This window comes from Phodopus roborovskii, unplaced genomic scaffold (genome assembly GCF_943737965.1).
Source record: "Phodopus roborovskii unplaced genomic scaffold, PHOROB, whole genome shotgun sequence".
Lineage (NCBI taxonomy): Eukaryota > Metazoa > Chordata > Mammalia > Rodentia > Cricetidae > Phodopus > Phodopus roborovskii.
This window is the reverse complement of record NW_026125444.1, coordinates 16,030,001-16,051,098: the sequence shown is the minus strand read 5'-3', so window position 1 is coordinate 16,051,098 and position 21,098 is coordinate 16,030,001. Positions and strand designations below refer to the sequence as shown.

The following is a 21,098-nucleotide window of genomic DNA, read 5'->3' as shown; positions in this document are numbered from 1 at the left end:
CAGTCCCTTCCAGGCTTTGTTTTAAGTGGTTAAACAGATGAACTTCACAGGTGTTCTCTGTTATAAAGTAGGAATAGGTATAGCTTTGTGTAGGGTTGTTTGTTTTGGTTTTGTTTCAAGACAGGGTTTCTCTCTCTGTGTAGCCCTGACTGTCCTGGAACTCACCCGTAGTCTTGGCTGGCCTGGACCTCACAGAGATCTGCCTGCCTCTGCGAGTGCTGGCCTGCACCACCACCTCCAGCTTGAGTTGGTTATTTTATTTTTTTAAATGTGCATTGGTGTTTTGCTTGCATGCGTGTCTGTATGAGGGAGCCAGGTACCCTGGAACCCTGGAATAGGAGTCACAGACAGTTGTGAGCTGCCATGTGGGTGCAGGGAATTCAACCCAGATCCTTTGGAAGAGCAGCCAGTGTTCTTAACTGCCTCTGCCTTCCAAGTGCTGGGATTAAAGGTGTGCATCACTACTTCCTGGCTAGGTTGGTAATTTTTAAAAATTTGTACCTTTGGAAACTTTTTCATGAGGCTGTTTTTCACTTTGTTTTGAATAAACACTGGTTCTTTTTATAAAATTTTAATAATTTTACACTATGAGTATTTTGCCTGCATGTATGTTTGTGTACTATTTGCATGTTCAAAGAAGCCGGAAGTGGTGTTGGGTCTCTTGGAACTGAAGTTACTGCTTTTGAGCCACCATGTGGGTGCTGGGTTCAAGGCCACCCTCTGTAAGAACGGCCAGTGCTGTCGGCCAACAGCCATCTTTCCAGCTCCTATTGTGTTTTTAATGTACTTTTCTTTGTATTTGGAGACAGGGTATGTAAACCAGGCTGCCTTAACTGGTGTCTCTTCTTCCCTGGCCTCTGAGGGGCTAGGGTTACAAGTGTGCATTACCAGCTCTGGCTTGGCTGCCATGTTTAATCGACAAGAATCCTATGCATGTAGAATCACTTTTCTGGACCTTACAGTTAGTTAAATTTTTACCTATATTTCCTAAATTTACTTTCCTTTGTGCTATCTCTAAAGTAAAGGCTTTTGTTTTTTTTTTTTTTTTTTTTAAAGTTAGTATCTGGGGAGAGTTTTCTGAGGGAACCATGCTAGAAGTGGAAAGTGCTGAACTAGATGTATGTGCCATACAATACCCTGGCCCAGCCTTCTTAGAACCTCCAGGGACATGCAGTTTGTCAGCCTTGCCCTATCACCTCCAGCTCCAGTGTGTACACCCTTGTGCTCAAATGTGTCTGCCCACACAGTCTGACAGGTGGGAAGGGTGTTATGTGTGCTAGGCCCTGGGGCTCTCTGATTTACTGCCTTCCTTTAGCAGATGGGACTACTTGTTAACCCTTGGCAGGAAAAGGGGGGTAGGACAGTTGAATAGAAGGTAGCCACTCTAAAATAAAGCAACATAACCTTCAATTTGTAGGCAGCATGTGTGGCTAAACAAACGGGGCTCTTGCAGGTCGTTTGTCCATTAGCTGTGACCATGAGCACAGTGTATTAAGCAAGTGGACAGGATGTTCTGCGTACTGTGTAACCTTGAAGCCTGCTACTTCCATTTTCAGAAATAGTCTAAAGTAAAAAAAAAAAAAAAAAAAAAAAAAAAAAAAAGCTGTTTTCTTCCTCTGAGCTTTCAAAACAAAGTATGACTTATAAAGCTGAAGTGTATGTGTATGTTTGAGAGAGACAGGGTTTCTCTGTGTGGCTTTGGAGTCTGTCCTGGAACTCTCTCTCTGTAGACCAGGCTGGCCTCAAACTCACAGAGATCTTCTTGGCTCTGCCTTCTGAGTGCTGGGACTAAAGGTGGGCACCACCATCGCCTGCAATTCTTTTTTTAGAAGTTGATTGTGGATACATGTTTTGAAGGTGGCCCAGTGGCTGGAGGCTTGCTGCTGGGTCTGTACATGAGTTTGATCCTCATGACCCATTTGGTAGTGGGAAAAAATGTACCTCCCACAAGCTGTCCTCTGCTTCCAGTGTGTGTTCCCATACATGTACCCTCCACCAGAGTAAATGTAATGAGAAATATTTAAGCAAAAATGCAAAATTACTAACCACTTGTATGTATACTGTTTCAAATAACTGAAAAGTTTAAGGCAAAACTAGTCTCATTGTGGAAGCCAAGTGTGTTGGTTTCTGTGGTGAATAAAGCTAATGTCTGGAGATTATTTTCCTGTGCTGTCTTGGCTACTCCTCACATTGAATTATCCTTGTGGGGAGTTGGGGTTGTTTCATCTTTATGGGGAATAGTAATGTTTTTGTGTGGCAGGATTTTGCTCCCTAACCCCACTGGCTGGCATACTCAGGGCAGTCCCCTGCCTCCATCTCTGAGGTGTTAGGGTTATAGGCAAGAGCCACTGTGTCCAGATGAATTGGATATTTTTAATGGAAGATTAAGCCAATTAGTTATACTGCCCATTAAAACTTTGTTTTTAGAGTCCTAGAATAGATATAATTATCTGCTTAGGAAAAAATCCAAAATTATTTGAAGAAAAAAGCAGGTGGAGAAATATGAGCCACGGAAGTTTAAAATGCATCTGAGAAAGCTCAGAGTAAGGATTTTTAAGGGTTTCATTTTGTCTTTAATAATTGAACTTGGCATGAAAAGCACATTTTGGCTAAATGGACTTAGGCTAAAAGAAGTCAAGGAATATTTTATTTGTTACAGATTGCCTTTAACTTCCCTTAGCTCTTGTTTCTATATCCTAACTAATGGTAGACAGGAAAACCCATGGAATTCAGCGTGTTCATGGCTTTGGGGATGCTAGTGAGGTTCAAGTCAGGTGCATGTGCTGACAGCTTCTGCCTGGGCCACGGAGCCTGGTGTGTTTGCTTCTGCTGTGCTCACAGGTACAAGCAAGCAGCTCTTCGGGGCCCAAGTCCACTGCCGAGCAGATGGCTGTCCTGCTCTTAACTGCCTGCTCTGAGGGCTGTATGTGGGAAAGTGTTTGTTTTCAGGGCAAGCACTAGAGTGCTTTTGGTAAGTAGTTTGAAGACTGAATCAGCAGATGAAGAGCCTTCCTACCATTTAACAAAAAGGAGGCAATCCGGCGGTTTTAGTTTTATGAAATGTGTATCCCTCACCCCTGGAGAGCTGTAAAAGTTACTCTCACAACCTCAAGAAAGGATGTAGCTTCTCCTAAAGACTATGCCTAGTGGTGGTGGAGGGGGGTTGTCATTATCCTTAGCTTGTACTAGTGTCAAGGCTTTGTGAATACCTCCTCTAAGCCAGACATATTATCAGTAGAATAGCAGCTGACATGGCAGTGTGTCCTGTGCCAAGTATGCACTTTTTTTTTTTTTAAAGCACTTTGTGTGGCTTCCTCAGTCCTCAGAATGACTCTTAAGATAACTAGTTGTGTTTTACTTTACTTGGGTTAAGTAAAATTTCAGAGTGGGGCAATGAGCTTAGGCTGCCCAAGTCTGTCTGGAGCTTTAGCTCTGAACACTAACTAAATTCTGCATGACAGGTAACTCCCTGGTCCAGGTGGTAAGGAGTGAGGCCTCCGTAGCCAGGAAGTGTCTCAGAGAAGAGAAGTTGATTTCATAAGTCTTCTGTTGAAGCCTGGCTCAGGGAGAGCTTAACGTTCTCTCCTCAGTGTGCCATGTACCTTCACAGAGTACGGTAATACAGCTTCTGATTTACAAGCATCCTCTGTCCTGTTCACAAGAGGGTTCAGAAAACTGATCTGTGAGCTAGCATCTTGCACTAAGAATCCACTGTGTCCTGGCAGAGGTGCCACACTAGTGCTGTGTCCCTGTGTTCTAAGATCTGCACCGAGTTCAAAGGGGGACGGACCAGCCATGTGTTCTGCTAGCTAGCAGCAGGTCCTGTTGGCTCTCTTTCCAGATGTTCTTTCTCTCGGTGTGAGAGTGTGGGTAGGTACAGAACCAGAGAGGTTAGACCTGGTTCTCCCACCCACTCCCCAGGGGTCTTGAGGTCAGGCTTTTAACCTAATCTGGAAAATGCGTGGGTGTCCTCATGGGACGGCAAAGGGGCTCAAATGAGATAAACAGGCCCCAGGTGCTTAGAATGTCATCTGGACAAGGATGGTATGTATGTAGGAACGAGGGCAGTGGTGTGGTAGAGAGGGATGCTTTGTGCATTAGGCGGCCCAACACTGAATTGTGTATAAGAAATGTCAGGCTTCTCTTTATTTTATGATCATGTCAATAAATTGTCTTTTGACTTAAGCATTCTGTTCTCCAATCCTTTGGGTGGGGGATGTTATGTTGAGATGGAGTCTCACTTTGTAGCTCTCACTGTTCTGGGACCAGGCTGGCCTCAAACTCAGTTCTGCTGGCTCTGCCTCCCAAATGCTGAGATTAAATTCATGTGCCTTGTTTGTGTGTAATTGATAGTGGGGTGGGTGGTGCACGTGCCCCTGTACACATTGTGAAGTTGTGTGACTTGCTCTGTCCACTTTTCCGGGTCCTAGGCGTTGAATGCAGGTAGCCAGGCTTTGTGGGCAAGCATTTACTTCGCTCTCTCTACCCTCCCCCCTTGCTGCATCTGTAGGAACCTCACAGCATGAGGTCTCTTCCTACCTTGTCTGCTTCCTTCCCATTTTCTTCTTTTTGCTGCCAGGGCAATTCTGTTTAAAGCTTAACTTTGGCCTCAGTTCATGAGCAGTCTTCTGTCTCAGCATCCGGAATGACGAGATTGTACATGTGTGCCTTCACACTGGGTTTTTTTCTTATTTTGAAGACAGTTCACTGTGCAGCCCAGACTAGCCTAGAACCTGGTATGAATTCCAGGCGGGTATCAAATACACTGAAACCGTTGTGTGTGCCTCCCCAGTGCTAAGATTAGAGGCATGAACTACCACACCTGATTTGGAACTAATGTTTATATAAGGCTTGTCAATCAGCTTCTCCCAAAAATTAATTATTACCCCAAAGTTAAGCTTGTGCCTCCTCAGCACTAGAATTAGAGGTGTAGTAGTCTCCCTCTTTCTGTGAGTGCCCAGGGATCTTTCTGTTTACTGACTGAGCCATCTCCCCAGCCTAACCCCACCCTCCTTTTTGAGACAGGGTCTGATTATAACCAGGCTGCTCTTTAAGATGACCTTGAACTCCTGATCTTGCCGTCTCCCCTTAATGTGTTGGGATACCAGGCATGCTACATGTCATGTCTGTCCCCCAGTTATTTTAGCACACACATAGTTCTTCCCATTTCTAGTCATTTGCCCCCTGACATTTTTTCCCTGCTCCTTATAGTAATTTTGATCTTTTATCTTCTTCTCTTCTGAGAGAGAAGGGCTTTATTTGCATTGGTGTCTCAGTTTAAAACTCTGTGCATTGGTTTTCCAAAAGATTTATGTGGGTGAGGATTAATATTTCAAAATAAAACAGTGCATGTCAGATTCAAGTTAGTTAAATTGACTTTTATTGTGAGGAAAATTGCATTCTGACTTCTGACTAAGGGATTAAGAACTTCTGAAATGAAATTGCTGAAATGAAATTGTTGGGGAAGCGCTGCCGGGGTCACCCCTGCTGTAGCCTGTACTCCAGGACTGCTCTAATATGAGAAACAGTGGCCCTTGAAAGTGGGCTGAAAAGCGGAAGTGCCATGCTCTTGAGGTTTGGAGGCTGGACTTGTGCAGATAGTTAGCTGTGCCTGCAAGAAGAAATGTCTGCATGCTTCAGTGATCCTCATAACAAATCAACAGCTTGAGGAGTGTGGAGAAAACACAAGAGTGAAGTAGTTCTGAAATTAAGGCTGGCTGAGACAGAGTTGATCTTTCCCAGTAGGATTCTTCCAGGAAAACCTTCTGGACCCTTCGGCAATGCTTGCTTGAAAGAGAGAAGCCTATTTCAGTAGTAGCCCATGTAATTTCCTGGTAGTTGGGTTTTTGAGACGGATTATTTAGCCCTGGCTGTCCTGGAACTCAATGTGTAGACCAGGCAGGCCCAAACTCAAAACCACCTGCCCCCGCCCCCCCCCCCCAGTGCTGAGATTAAAGGTGTGCTCTACCACACCTGGTCTCTACCCCCTCCCATTCCCCCAGGTTTCTTTGTGTAACCGCCCTGGCTGTCCTGGAACTAGCTCTGTAGACCAGGCTGGCCTCAAATTCACAGAGCTCTGCCTACTTCTGCCTCCCAAGCGCAGGAACTAAAGGCATACACTACCACTGCCTGGCTCAAAGACTTCAGATTTATTTGCCCTAACTGGGATCTGTGTCCCACACTCCTTTGCTGAATTATATGATTCCCAGGTAACTCAAAGTGTTGCTATTATTTGTCCTCCAACAGTTTTCTTACACATTGAGCTCAGGCTGAGTCTGCTTTTGTTGCCCTTATTTATCTTATGCAGTTTGAACTAAGAGCAGGGTGATTTCTTTGGCCCAGATGAACTAAACTCACAAATCTGGAAGTAAAACTGGAAAGCCAGCATTTGTCAGTGTGGACAAGTGTCTTGTCTCTGTGGACATAACAGGGAGTCAGATGCCACAACCAGAAGACTGTTTGAGAAAGAGCTGGCCCAGAGGCAGCATCCAGTGCCACTCAGCCTTTCCTCTCTGGGGTCTCAGGGGCCCCTCCCTGCCAGAAGCATGTCTTTGTTTTGGTGCCTTTTTGGAAGACAGCTTGTTTGTTGGTGTGTGAATACACCTAGCCTGGCTCTTCTGGAGCCTTGCTGTGGTTGATAGCCCTGTGAGTGTTCCCTGCTAGGCACATTGTGAGTACAGCTCTGTCTGTCTATCTGCCTTCACCTCAGAATTTCAAGTTTCAGAGAGTCAAAACATTCCCTGAGTTCCTCTTCACTTTGTTCCTTGTGTGTTGGTTTCAAAGTTTAGCTCTCAGAAGCCATCTTCCTATGTCAGGAATGGCAGGTCCCTCAGCAGCAACACCTGTTAAACTCCTTTTGCGTCCTCAGCCTCCTAGGCTAGGATGAGTGTGAGCACGTGCCTACCGCATCTCTTATCTTCCTTCCTGGTGATGGAGGGTACTTTGAGCTGTCTAAAGACAGACATTCGCATTCCTCATTGTTTAGCAAAACACACAACTACTATTCTTAATATTCATTTCTCTCTCTTTGTGTGTGTATGTGTGTATGCATGCGCGTGTGCGCACATTAGCGTTTTCTCTGCATGTATGTCAGGGTGTCAGTTCTTGGAGTTACAAACAATTGTGAACTGCTATGTGGGTGATGGGAATTGAACCCGAGTCCTAGAAGAGCAGCCAGTGCTCTCAACTTCTTGAGCCATCTCGACATCCCAAGAAGCAGCTATCTGTAGAAACAGGGAAGTCAGGGTTAGGCAGAAGAAACAGACAGCAAAAAGTCCCTGAGGAGGAGAATGTTCATTGTATTTCAGGAAACGAAATCGGCCAGCCAAACTGAAAGGCCTTCTGTGTCAGCCCCTTTGTGGGTAGATGAATGAATATAGACGGGACTTGTATAGGTTAAGATCTAATTGAAATTATTAGTGTTAGAACTTTTCCCTCCAAGACAGGGCTTCTCTATATTGCTTTGGAGCCTGTTCTGGAACTAGCTCTGTAGACCAGGCAAACTCCGAGACCTACCTGCCTCTGCCTCCCAAGTGCTGGGATTAAAGACCGCGCGCCATACCTCCCAGTTTGAATTTGGGATTCTAAATGTTTATGTTTGCTTTTCTGAGATGTCAGTAATCAAAAATAATTGAAAACTATAACTGTGCCAGGGAAGAAAGGGGTAGCCTTTAATTCCAGCACTCAGGAGGCAGGGGCAGATTGATCTCGAGTTTGAGACTACAGAGCAAGTTTCAGGTAGCCAAGGCTATACCCAGAAACCCTGAAACGCCGGGTAGTGGTGACACACACCTTTAATTGCAGCACTTGGGAGGAAGAGGCACCTGGATCCCTGCGAGTTTGAGACCTGCCTGCTCTACAAGAAAAACAGCAACAAAAAAGGAAAATTACAGTTATATCTTATGAGATGTGTCCTTTGCAGGAAAATCATGGGGAAGAATTAAGATGAAGTCTAAAAATACTTACTTCCTCACATCTTTCTAAAGAGACTGAGAGCTGTACTGTGTCCTACGTCCTACCTCAGTCTCCTTGACTGCTGAGATCATGGCCTGAGCTGTTTGTGCTCTGCTTTCTGAATGTCTCCGTGGCACCCAAGGTGCACACAGGAAGGGGCGGGGGTGGGGGAGAACCCAGGAGCCCTGTCAACTCTCCTACATCTACATCAGCTCTTCTACTATACATGCAGCCACCCTTGTGTCTGTGTCTAGGTTTGTTTTCTCCCGGTTACTACATGGTTTGGTACGCCCTCTCCCCCTGAATTGTTTAAAAGTATTTCTCTGAGGAACTTCTTTAGTTTCCTGCCTGTATTTCCCAACCTTATGTAAGTTCAACCTCATTTTAATTATTCATGTGTATTTAAATCTTGTACTTCTGTTACTGATTAGGTCAGCTTCTGTAAAACATAGCCACTTCCCATATTGTGAACCAGGCTGCCTGTTCACTGCTGTATTAATCACCTCTGCTGGTCGGGAGCAACCGATCCTGTTAGAATGGCAAGCCCCACCGCCACCTGTTAACTTACTGTGCCGAAAATAGCTCTACATCACCCGTGTATCACATTGCATGTCTACTTACAGTGTCCTTCCATGTCACTGCCCTTGACTGTCCAGGGTTTTATTCTCATTTATTGGAATGCTTTGCCATGTTAAAAGCATTTCTTTTTTAATTTTGTTTATTGTCGTGGGTAAGAACAGTCACAAGACCACTTTGCAGAGTTGGTTTTCTCCTTGTGCGTTGATATGGGTCCCAGGGACTGAACTCTGACCTCTGTGCTTGTGATGCGCACACTTAACTGCTTTCACCATCTCGCTGGTCTTGGCATTTCTTGTTAATAGGTGTGTGTGTGTGTGTCTTGTGTGTTTCTGTTTCTGAGTGAATGCCATGTATATTTGGGTACCCTCAGAAGACAGAGAGGGAGTCTAATCCCTGGGAACTGGAGTTGAAGGCATGTGTGAGCAGTAGGACACGCATGCTGGGAACGGAGCCTGAATACTCCAGAAGAGTAGCAAGGGCAGCAAGAACTCATTAGGTCAGGATGGCCTTGTACTCACTATGGAGCCCTGGACTTCTGATCCTCTGATTTGTGATTCACAACAATCATATCTGGTCTATCTATGTGATGTGGGGATTGAACTCAGGCTTCATGCATGCTAAACAAGCATTGTTATTCATCAAGCTACATTGTCCATCCCCCATAAAAAATTGTTTTTCTTATTTTCTGTGGATTTTTAAAATAAAATCAATGACATAGGTTTCTTTTTTCATCCTAATTGAAGGCTGAAATGAGACAGTTTCAGATAGTGATATTTGTGCGTGTATGTGTGGGGACATGCATGCTGTGGCCACTGTGTGGCAGTCAGGACAACAAAGCGGGACAATAGGAATGGGTTCCTGGATTAAACTCAGGCCATCAGTTTTGACGCCAAGTCCAATCTAGGCTGATCATCTTGGTTTTTGTTTCAAGACAGGATCTCACCAAGTTGACCAGGTTGGGCTTGAACTCACTCTGTAGCTCAGACTGGCCCTGAATTGGGAAACCTTGGCCTCTAAAGTGATGGGGATAATGTATATGCCCCACTAAGCCTGACTCCAGTAGATTTTAAGCAGACTTTCATTCAAGAGGAGGCTGTGGTTTTCCGAATTGCTTTAGATTACTTTTAAAATATGAAGTGGACAGTAGAAACTGAGCCCAGCTGAGTAAAGGCATTCTGGTTTGGTTTGAAACAGAGTTCTGGATTTGGCAGATCATGTGAAGATCCCATTTAACATACCAGCTAGATTGTTGTTTATTTTTGGTTTTGCTTGTTTTTTTAAGGCAAGGTTTCTCTGTGTCTCTCACTGTTCTGGAACTCACTCTGAAGACCAGGCTGGCTTTGAACTCACAGAGATCAGCCTGCCTCCACTTCCCTGGTGCTAGGAGTAAAGGTGTGCGCCACCACCCGGCTCCAGCTGCTATATCTGTGCTTTGCTTTCTTTGCTTTCTTCAGCTTAAAATTTTGGCAGTGAGTGATCTTGAACCTCTTACTCCTTTGTGCGTGTTGCTTTAAACAGGACTAAGTGTGTGCTGTTGTTTGGCTCCTTTTAATTTGTATGAAATCAAAGTTGAATGCCACTTAATAATTGACACCTGCTGTGCCTAATGAACACGGAGTAGTAAAAGGAACAGTGGCCATTCATGGACATGTCTAACCTGCATTTGGGTTACACAAATCCCAAGATAGCCATGAATGTGGCCCAAAATACTGGCAGATGACATGACAGTGTTAAGTTTAGACAACCTGATCAGATCTTTAGAGAAGTGGTTTCTGACCTGTTCATAAAGGTAAACTAGTTATATGTAGATATGCGTTATCTTCCCTTTTCCCCCCCTCTGGATTTACATTTAAAAATTTAAAAGCTTGTTTTAAGAAACATTTGTTATTGAAGTCATACCAGTGAAGTTGGGAATTATTGATCTCTGAACACCCACACTAGTAATTAGCCATTCTAGGGAGAGCCAGCCACAGTGTGGGTTGAGGACCTTGAACTTTTTAAAGTAGTTCCATGACTATACTCCACGGTGTGTTGTATATTCTTTAGAGGGATGACAGCATCTGAGATCTTTTTCAATTTCTACAATCCATTATTGTTCACACTTTGATAACGTTCATCTGTTGAATGCGTAGCAATACTTGGTATTTATTCATTCTTTAACCCCGCACCTTACACCAGTGGACCGTGCTGCCTTTATTCTTATCCATTACTTTGTAGACGTAGCATATATGTCACCATGAAAATGTCAACAAGACACTTCTTTGTAGAAGTATCACTGCCTTAATTATAATATCTGAGTGATCATTTTTAAATAGTTGTTTTAAGTCTGTGTCTTCAGGGATTGAGTTAGCTCTGGATAATGTGACTTATACTCAGGAAAGTGGCAGTTTAAGGAAGTAAAGGTGGCATCCCCACAGTCATAGCACTAGAAAGGTGGAGGTAGCAGGCTCATGAGTTTGAGGACAGCCTGGTCTCATTTAAAAACATAGAGAAATAGACACAAAGAAGTTGAGAGATTAAGAGGTTGGGTATGGGGTAATACAGGTATAATTGCAGTGCTTAAAGCTGAATGAGGAAGATGGAAAGTTCAAGGCTAGCATGGGCTAGCATAGTGAGTTCCATGACAGACTGGGCTATTCATAGAAAACCATGCCTGGAAAGAAAAGATAAGAAATTAGAAATTAGGAAATAGGTGTTGACATTTGGGGTTTTTTGTTTATTTGTTTGCTTGTTAACTCTTAAAAACAAGCCTGGATGTGGTAATTCACATCTGTAGCTGAGGTATTTAAGGTCTTCCTTGGTTGCATAGTGAATTTGAGTCTAGCCTGAACAACATAACTCCTTTCTCAAAAAAAAAAAAAAAAAAAAAAAAAAAACCCACCAAAACAATAAAGTATGTTGGGTGTGGCAGTGCATGACTTTTATTTTAACACTTGGAAGGCAGAGGCAGGCAGCTCTAAAGGCCAAACTGGACTTCATAGCAAGTACCAGACCAGCCAGGGCTACATCATAAGACTCTGACTCTTTAAAAAATTAAAAACATTTCTTTAATGAAACCATACTTTAGCAACAATAGAGCTTTGTGCCCTGTTCAGTAAACTGCAGAATCTATGAACTCTCCTATCCTCCCTGTAACCATTGTCTTGGCTGAGGTCTAGAATGTCCTCTTCTTTTTCAGCCCTGTCTATCCCGTCCTGCACACCTCAGCTGGTTCATCTCTGTAAAGCACAGGGACACAAACTGTGCTCGGAAATGCTGCATCCGGGCTTGCTGGATCAGCTGCCTCGAGGCCCCACTAAGAGCTCTTGTCCAGCCTTTTCTTACTTTGTAGCATTCCTTCGTCCTAGTAAACTTTTAGTATTCTCTGGACCTAACTTAAGTCTTTGCTATATTTTATTTTATTATTTCAGTGTTTTGTTTTTATGAGACAAGATCTCCAGTTTATTGTGTAGCTGAGGATGGTCTTCTACTCCGACCCTTCTGCCTCCACTTCCAAGGGCTGGCTGGGTTACAGTTGTACCCTACTATTTCTGTCTTAAATATTTACTTTAAAAGCTTGTTCCCACCTCTATGTGCCCAAATAGTATATTTTTAAAATCATTGTGTTAACGTAAGCTCCCTGTTCCCATACTGTTACATGTATGTAGTGTCTTTGTGTATACTTGTCATGGTGTGTGTGTGGAGATCAAAGAACAACTTCAGGAATCTGTTTTCTTCATGTAGGTCTCGGATTGAACTGGAAGCCATCAGGGTGGTAGCAAGCACCATTACATGCAAAGCCGTCTAAGCCTGCCTTCTGGGAGTCATACAGTAGCCTAAGCCTCAAATTCTTATCAGCCTTTCCTCCTGCCTGTTACAGACACGATGAGTCCTTACGCCTGGGCTGTATTTCCCACTTAATCAGGATGTCTTATGTTCTTACTACATTTTTAGGCTTTCTTATAGGAGACACTGTTTAAGAGTGACTTTTGTTTGGCATATGGTGCTTATGTGGAAGATGTTTAGAATTTTAGTAAACAAGTTCTGATAGAAATGAAGTCTCTGTGATCTGTTGTGGATATAATAGATTCACATTGTATTCTCCATAAACCAGCTTAAGTGGTTCCTATTATTTCATATACAAAGCTTAAAGCTGGTTTTGGGAAAATAGAGTATAAAATAAAAGATGACATGTATCTATTTATTAGTTGATTGCCCTGTAGTGTTTCTTCTCAGTTCAGAGAAACAAGTAAAGATCTGCCCCAGCTTTTTTACATTCGGGGATTTTTATTACCAGAACCCTGTCTCTGTCTCTTTCTCTCTGAGTTTATTTAGAAGTTTTTTTTTTTTTGTTTTGTTTTGGTTTTTTTTGTGTTTGTTTGTTTTTCTTGTTTTCTTCGAGACAGGGTTTCTCTGTGTAGATTTGTAGGCCAGGCTGGCCTTGCACTCACAGAGATCCACCTGCCTCTGCCTCCTGAGTGCTGGAATTAAAGGTGTGCACCACCACTGCCCAGTTACTTTTTATTTTCATATGTGGTTGGGTCTGTGTGAGTGAAGTTACAGGCTTCACTTTTTACTTTTTCCACAGTTGTAAGCCACCTGATAGTGGGTTCTGGGAACCAGACCTGGACCCTTTTATTTTACATGTGTGGGTGTTTTGCCTGTGTATGTGTCTGCACCATCTGTGTGCAGTGCCCGTGGAGGCCCCTGAAGCTGAAGATGGTGGTCTGTCTTCTGGAAGAGCAGCAGTGAGCCATCTCCCTAGCCCCCGCTCATTCTTTTTCTTTTCTTTTTTTGCAGTAGGGTTTGTCTGTAGCTCCTGCTGTCCTGGAACTCAGAGACCGGCCTACCTCAGCCTCTCAAGTAATGCTTATTTTCTTACTACCTTGGTTCTGATTTTATTTTTATTTGAATAAGGATTCCACTCTTACTGGGAAGAACACATCCTTCACTCATACACTTTTTGTTTGTTTTGTTTTTTGAGAAAGGCTCTCAGTTTGTAACCCAGGCTGTCATGGAACTTGCTGTACAGCCCTGGTTACACTCACACTTACCAGGTCTCCCTCAGTCATGTCCAGTGCCTTTTTAAATGCAAGCTCCTCCTCCTAGCCAGCGCCCTGCTTTTGTGCCACTTAAAGTCAGTACTAGGCTGTTATTCTGTCCGGGTGCTGTGGGTTCCTAAGAGCCATATATTTCACTGTGACTGGTTTAGTTATGGACATCTTATGAAGCCAGTTTTCATTGTCTGTTGCATCTTTCTCTTACCCCTTCTTCTCCTCTTCCCACTTCCCGTTTCCACTGCTAGGGTAAAACAGACCTAGGGCCTCCTGCAGGCAGAGCAAGTTCCCAGCCCCAAGTCACTTACATTTGATTGCAGTGTTAGCTGTTGACTTACTGTCTTGGCAGAACCATCTTCTTGATGTGAAATTTGTTTCTTAAAATCTGTATCACTTGATAGTTTCCCTTTCCCAGACCACGTATTGTGCCTCAAGAAAACCATTAGGTCATTTCTTAAAATTTGGGTGGGGGGTTGACCTCTTTCCCCCTCCCACTTTAAAAAATGATTTATTTATTTTATGTGAATTGGTGTTTGGCCTGCGTATATATCTGTGTGACGGTTCCAGATCACTTGGAACTGGAGTAACATACAGTTATGATTTGCCATGTGGGTGCTGGGATTTGAGCCCAGGACCTCTGGAAGAGCAGCCAGTGCTTTTGACCACTGGCCATCTATCGTGGTTTAATAAGGATCAGGAGAAACAAATAGGCCGAATAGATGTTTATTCAGGGAGAAATAACTCACAACATAGACAGTCTGATGAACACCAGCAGGTTCCTGGTCCTGAGGATGCCTCCGGATGCTCTCCTGTTGGCAGCCTGTTCCCTGGCTTCTCCTCAGACCTAGCTCCCTCAGGCCACTTCCCGCCCCTGTCTTCACCCCCATTGGGCGTGGTCAGTGCCACAGATGTGGACAAAGTGAATATCTCACTACAAATTCCCCTTTTAGTCTAAAGAAAAGAAAAGATTTAGGCTTGATACAAAACTATATACAAAACAATGAATAACAACTGTGCTCTAAGAAAAGGAAAATCGAGAACAAACTTGAGACCTACAGCTATCCTCCTTTCCATTTTCTCAGAAAGATTCTCGTGTTGCTAAGGTGAGCCTCAGACTTGCTATGTTACAATGCTGGTCATGAACTCTTGATCCAGCCTATACCTTTCAAGTGTTTGATCATAGACATGTGACACCATACCAGCCTCAACTCCGAAACTTATTTGGAGGGGGTAGGGGGAATACCTGGCTTTCCTGGTATTCTCATTGTAGACCAGGCTGACCTTGAACTCACAAAGAGATCCGCCTGCCTCTGCCCACCAAATGCAAGGACTTGTGTGCTGCCACTGCCCAGCAATTCCTACACCCCTAAGGCTAACTATTTTGCATATTGAAGTTAAAGTTCTCTTCATAACTGTGTTACTATTCCTGTGAGAGAAAGTTTGAAATAGTATTATGAATCCCCGGGTTAGATAGACAGGTAATTGACAGCTGTTCAGTGTCTGCAAGTTTCCCATGTGGTCACTCTTCAGGGGGTGCTGTAAACAGACTCTCACTGGAGAGCAGTGACCATGAAGTGTCTGCAGAAGCACATTCTTCACCCTGGTCTTCTTAGGACACCATCCTGGAGGCCACTTCTTGATAAAGGCATATCTGTGAGCTGAGGACACACACTGATGTCTTTGAGACCGAGGTCCTTGACCTGTCAGGGTTATTCCTCAGTACTTTTCTCCCTTTTTGGAAAATAACTGGACTATATAAAAATCAATGAAAATCCTGATAGACACATTTTGCCAAGAATGTCAGTTATCTCTTGACAGATTGTGTAACCGTAATGCCATTCAGGGAAATAAGGTGGTGGGTGGCTGGTATTTTAAGTGAAATGGACTGGAGTTCCTCAGTGCCAATCAGTGTTGTGAGAACAAAATCCTTGAGGTGAAACACTAAGTAGGTAAGAACTGGTATTTTGTGAATAACTTAGAAATGAATAAAATGTGATTTATGGGTTTGACAGGTTCTTTTTGATCAGTAGCACCTGGAGAATTTGTAGATTTCTTTTTTAATGTAGTAAAAGCATTTAACACCCCCAAATGATAAAGGAGTCTTTTAGCAAGTTTCCACACTGACTAGTCTAACCCAGTGCATCTCAGGACGATTGCTTTGTCATTTTAACTGGCCCTCTCTGCCTTCCCTTGTCCTTGACTTCCCCAGCGGAGAGGAGAAAGACACTTGTGGCTCCTGCTGCACGTCTCCATGGTGAATCCCTTTTCTGTCTGACTTAGTGTCTGAGCAGTTTATTACCAACTTGTAGCTTTTACATTTTTCATTTAGTTGGCCTTTAGATTCTCGTACAAAATGCACTATGGTAAGGAGTCCTGTGTGTGATTCAGTGTGTAATTAGAGACCTGTTGTGTCTGGCATGTGGGTTGTACTAAAGACAGAGGAGCATTGATCTTATCTTGTTTTAACATGATTTAGGAAAGGGAATCTTTGTCAAGTAGATGCAAGCAGATTAAAGTGTTTTTTTGCGCACTTTTGATACAGGACAGAAAAGATGTCTTTAGTTTTCTAGAACTGATGACCAAGGATAAGTCACAATTGTAAGTACTGAAGGCTTCTTTTGAGGCGAGGAGGCTACAGAAAGTTGATCCTTTCTACTGTAATGAACATTTACGTTGTTTCTGGTATTTGAATGAGCTTTGGTGATGATAGCTGTAGCTATGCTGGCATGTACTTGGGAGTAACTTTTTTTCTTTTTGAGTAACTTTTTTTTAAATGTAAGGATATTTTGCCTGCATGTGTGTGTGTGGTGCCCAAGGAGGCCAGAAGAGGAAACCCTATGAGTACTGAGAATCCAGCCTGTGTCCTCTGAAGAGAAGCAGTTTATCTCTCCAGCCCATCAGTTTATAAAAGAAAATGAAATCAGATCCCATTCCTACCAGCAGGGACTGGCTTTAAAAAAGAAACTGCTAGGATGTAATGGTGCATGCCTTTAATCCCACAGTAAGGAGGAGAGGCCAGCCTGGTCTATATATAACAAGTTCTAGGAGAGCCAGGGTTACACACAGGAACCTGTCTCAAACGAAAGCAAAGTAAAAACGGCGTTGATGTAAAACGTGAATAAAAGGAAGTTTAGGTTTTGGACTGATGGTGGAGTCTGTTCCCCATGCTTCACTGAACAGTTTTTTTGTTTGTTTTTTTTTTGGGTTTTTTTTTTTTTTTTTTTTTTTTTTTGTGTGTGTGTGTGTGTGTGTGTTTGTGTTTGTTTTTCCTGTTTCGTTTTTATCAATTTGTAGTGTGTTTGGGGGAGATTTTAATAAATTGAATCCGTTATATCTTTACATTTTCTTTTAATTGTGTGTGTTGGGGGGTGGGAGCGGGGTATACATGTATGCGACTAAAGTGCCTGACAAGGCCAGTAGGCATCCAACCAAACCTCCTGGAGTTGGAGTCGAAGGCCTTTGCGAGCCACCTGCCATGGTTCTGGGAAGTGGCTTGGTCATCTGCAAGAACTGCACACCTCACTGGCCATCTGTGGGCCTTTTCTTTCTTAGGGCATCTCCCCCTTACTTTTCTAATAACATCTTACTTTTTAAATTAACTTTGTGACAGGGTGCTGGAAATTGAATTTGGGTTCTCGTGCGTGCTGAACACATGCACTATCTATCACTGGGGTGGACCCTGACCCAGAGCTCTTGGGGTCCTTTCTTAGGTCGTCTCGTTATGTAGTCTGTACTGACTCTCAGCTCATGGTATAGTCCAGACTGCCCTTGAACTCAGGGTCCTCTCCTTAGCCTCCCAAGACCTTTCCCACACTCGTCATACACTTTAAATTTTTCTTTACCAGCTTCACATAGGGAGGAGAGAGGGGAGAGCAAACCTATGCACTCGTGTGCGTGTGTGTGTGCGCGCGCGTGTGCATGTGGAGGTCAGAGGTCAACCACAGGTGTTATTCAGGAGCTATTTTTGTGGGGAGTCTTTTGTTGTTTTGTTTTTTTTTTTTTGTTGTTTGTTTGTAACAAGATCTCACTATGTAACCCTGACGTCAGGAACTGGGCCTGTGCTGGAATGGAAGGTGTATGCCACCATGCCTGGCCCACCATAGTATTTGAGGCGGCGTTTCTCACCACGACCTAAGGCTTACTGGTTATGCTGGCTGAACATGAAACCCCTGAGATCTGCTTTTCTTTGCTTCCTTGGTGCTTGTTAGGGTTACAGCTGCTTTTGGGGTAGGTGCTGGGGATCAAACTCAGGTCCTCACGCTTGTATGGCAAGCTCATTACAGAGTAACATGTCTAAGCTGGTCCTGAATCTTAATGCTATGAAGGCGTTCTCAAGATGTCTGAAGGCTGAGTGATGTTTGAGGAAGAGAATAGAAGTGTTGCCCCTCTGTGATTAGAGTCTTGACCTACACCTGACCCTAAAGATACATCTAAAGGGTTAGGTAGGGTTAGTTGGGAGCAAAAGGATGAGTGAAAACAAATGCCGAAAACTCGCTCCACTTTCCCTGTTTAAACTTGACACAGATCCCATGAAGTGGTATTTCCCGAGTTTGCAGAGAGACACACGGTCAGAGAGGGAGCTTATATTACTAGTCTCTGAATCCAAAGCTCATGCATATTCTTTTCATGAGGGGTATAATTGTCTCTTAAACTACTAGAGTTGTTCTGTTTTCTATGGTTTGGTAACATTTGCAAACTGGCAAGTCCCGGATGTCACCTGCAGTTCTTTCATGTGCTATAAAACCCGTGTACTTTCCTTTACTTTTTACTTCAGCATTGAAAGCAAACATGAGGTTACAATTCTAGGAGGACTCAATGAATTTGTTGTCAAGTTTTATGGACCACAGGGAAGTAAGTACATGTGTGGGTATGTGTTCTTTTTTAATAATCTTTTACTAGACAGTAGGACTACCAACAGGTGCATGGCTTTGAAAAGTAAGTTTTAACATTAGAACCATTGAGTGAAGAAATCTTTGTCATTCATTCACTTACTCTCACAATTTCTGGGTTCTGTTATGAATGGCCACTTAGAGGTGTTCCTTGGGGAGTGTATATTCTGTTCTGTTTTTGGAATTACATTTCCTAGTCCTTTCTTTACTTTTAAAAGTTTGTTTGTTTATTTATTTATTTATTATGTGTATGAGTATTTTGTCTGTGTGTGCACCATGTATGTGTCAGGCACTCTTGAGGTCAGAAGAGGACATCGTATCTCCTGAAATTGGAGTTTTGGATTGTTGTGAGCCACAGTGTGGCTGCTGGAAATTTAATCTGGGTTCTCTGTAAGAGCAACAAATGCTCTTAATTCCGAGTCATCTCTTTAGCCCCCGTATTACTTTTTATTTTGAAGCAAAGTCTCACGAAGTTCAAGCCATCTTGAAGTTACTCTAGTGCAGGTAGCTCTTGAAATTTGGGCCCTCATGCTGCAGCCTAAGTCAGCTTGTTCTGTTAGACAGAGCCTAAAGAAAAGTGAATTCATCTGAACATAGAGTATCTTCCCTGCTGATTGTAGTTGGTCCTGGGCTTTTGTTTTCCTCCTCGAGACAGGATCTCACTTTATAACTCAGGCCAGCCTGGAACCCACAGCAATCCCACAGCAATCCTGTTGTTTTACCTTGTAAGTGCTAGCTAACATTGCAGCCTAAGTCACTATGTCCACCTAGTTCCTGACTTTTTCAGAAGTGAGGGATTTGGATTCATTTTCTAATTTGAAGACACAATTCCAATGGATAACATGTTCCATTTCTGTTCCAGCACCATATGAAGGCGGAGTGTGGAAAGTTAGAGTGGATCTTCCTGACAAATACCCTTTCAAATCTCCGTCTATAGGTATGTGATGATTTGGTTCTTCTAACACATTTTTGAACTCTAAGAGGAAAATAAAATCATATAGATACTTATTTTTTCAAGACAGGGTTGCTCCTGTAGACCAGGTTTGTCTCGAACTCACAGAGATCCGCCTGCCTCTGCCTCCTGAGTGCTGGGATTAAAGGTGTGCACCTGTAGCAGGATAACTGAATCTGCCACAGCTCACGGGCATGATGTACCTTAGACCTATGCAGCTGGGGATCAAAGCCTTTCCACAGAGGCAAAAGTAGGTGCCCTCTCTTTATAGGGCTCTTCTGCTCTGGTTTCCCACACCTGGGTTATTCATGTGTCTCTTAACTGCAGTGTTATTTCAAAAGTAAACCTTAAAATAAGTCATAAGTGTCTTATTTAAAGACAGAAAATTTATATTCCAAGAATGGTTTTGTTACCTTATATTGCTGCTTACAGGAAACAATGGGGCTTCGTAGAAGCCAAGACTAAATTAGGGAATGTAGCCTGTGCTATATAAATGTAGCTATTCCTCAAGCTTTAGCCTTTTGTCTTAGGCAAAGGGTATATTTCACTGCAACTTTATAAACTTTATCCTGAAAGACCTTTTTCCGTTCCATTGCTGGGTTCAGACTCTTGTCTAGACACCTGTCCAGCTGCATACATCCCCTGCCCTAAAATACCTAAACTTAAAATATTGCTTATCTTCTACCTAATGACATGGTATACAGTTGGTTAAGTCAAATGACCAAATTAATTTAACATTCATAAGTTTTGTTTTGCCTTTCTACACTTTTCAGAATTTGATAACTCTGCAAATGAGTATTATCTTCCCCTGAGGAAGTTGATCTAGTTGAAATATTTGTACAAACCGTTCTTTCCTTCAAAGGAGGATTGCATAAGAGTTCTAATCAGTTTGTGAGGTGACCCATTTTCTGGTCATCAACAATGTAATAGTGTTAAGATATACATTAAGCATTTTGAGAGGCAGTGGCTCATTAAAAAAAGGCGGCACGGTTTACTTTTTGAGTTGTATAGACGTAGAGGGGTGATGATGAGATAAACTCAACTCCGTGTTCTTTTAAAACCTTTCTCCCATAGTATCTGGTGTTTCTACTGTTCTTGCGTTTATTTTAAGCTCTAACATATTAAGATGTGGAGTTTGGATGTGTAGCTTGGTGGCAGAGTGCCTGCTTACACTGTGTGTGTGTCTGCTGTCTGTCTGCCTGCCTTACAGTGTGTGTGTGTGTGTGTGTGTGTGTGTGTGTATCTGCTGCCTGCCTGCCTATGCGTAGACTTAATTTGTCCTTTTACCTCAACCTCCTGATCTCAGGCCTATGCCATCAACCTTAGCTTGGCTTTTAAAATATTTATGAGTATATATTTAGTGTGTGTTGAGTTAATGTGTATATGTTGGTGTATCGAGGCCAGATGTCAGATATCAACCTCAGGTGGGGGTCTTTCTCAGTGGAACCTGGGTCTTACAGTTAGGCTAGGTTGTCTGGCCAGTGAGCTAGCTCCAGGGGTCTGCCTGCCTTTCTCTTCCTCCAGTGCTGGGATTAAAGACCTGGTTCTCATATTTTACATAAACCTAATCTGATCTATGGTTTCTTTTCTAGAAAGTAAGATACTGATCAGGGTCTTTCGTAGCATTCATCCGTAGCTGCAGTTATTTAGTACGCTGAAATAGGATTGCTTGAATCTACAAGTTTGAAC

At 43.1% G+C, this 21,098-nt stretch overlaps 1 protein-coding gene across 2 annotated transcripts in view; it reads left to right on the top strand.

The window, feature by feature from the left end:
* Positions 1–21,098, top strand: part of Ube2h (ubiquitin conjugating enzyme E2 H) — a 91,312-nt gene that overhangs the window by 26,971 nt on the left and 43,243 nt on the right. For both annotated transcript variants that reach the window (XM_051175846.1, XM_051175845.1), the window contains exons 2-3: positions 18,343–18,419; positions 19,320–19,394. In XM_051175846.1, coding sequence (XP_051031803.1) covers positions 18,343–18,419; positions 19,320–19,394 — 152 coding nt within the window. The remainder of the gene's footprint in view (positions 1–18,342; positions 18,420–19,319; positions 19,395–21,098) is intronic.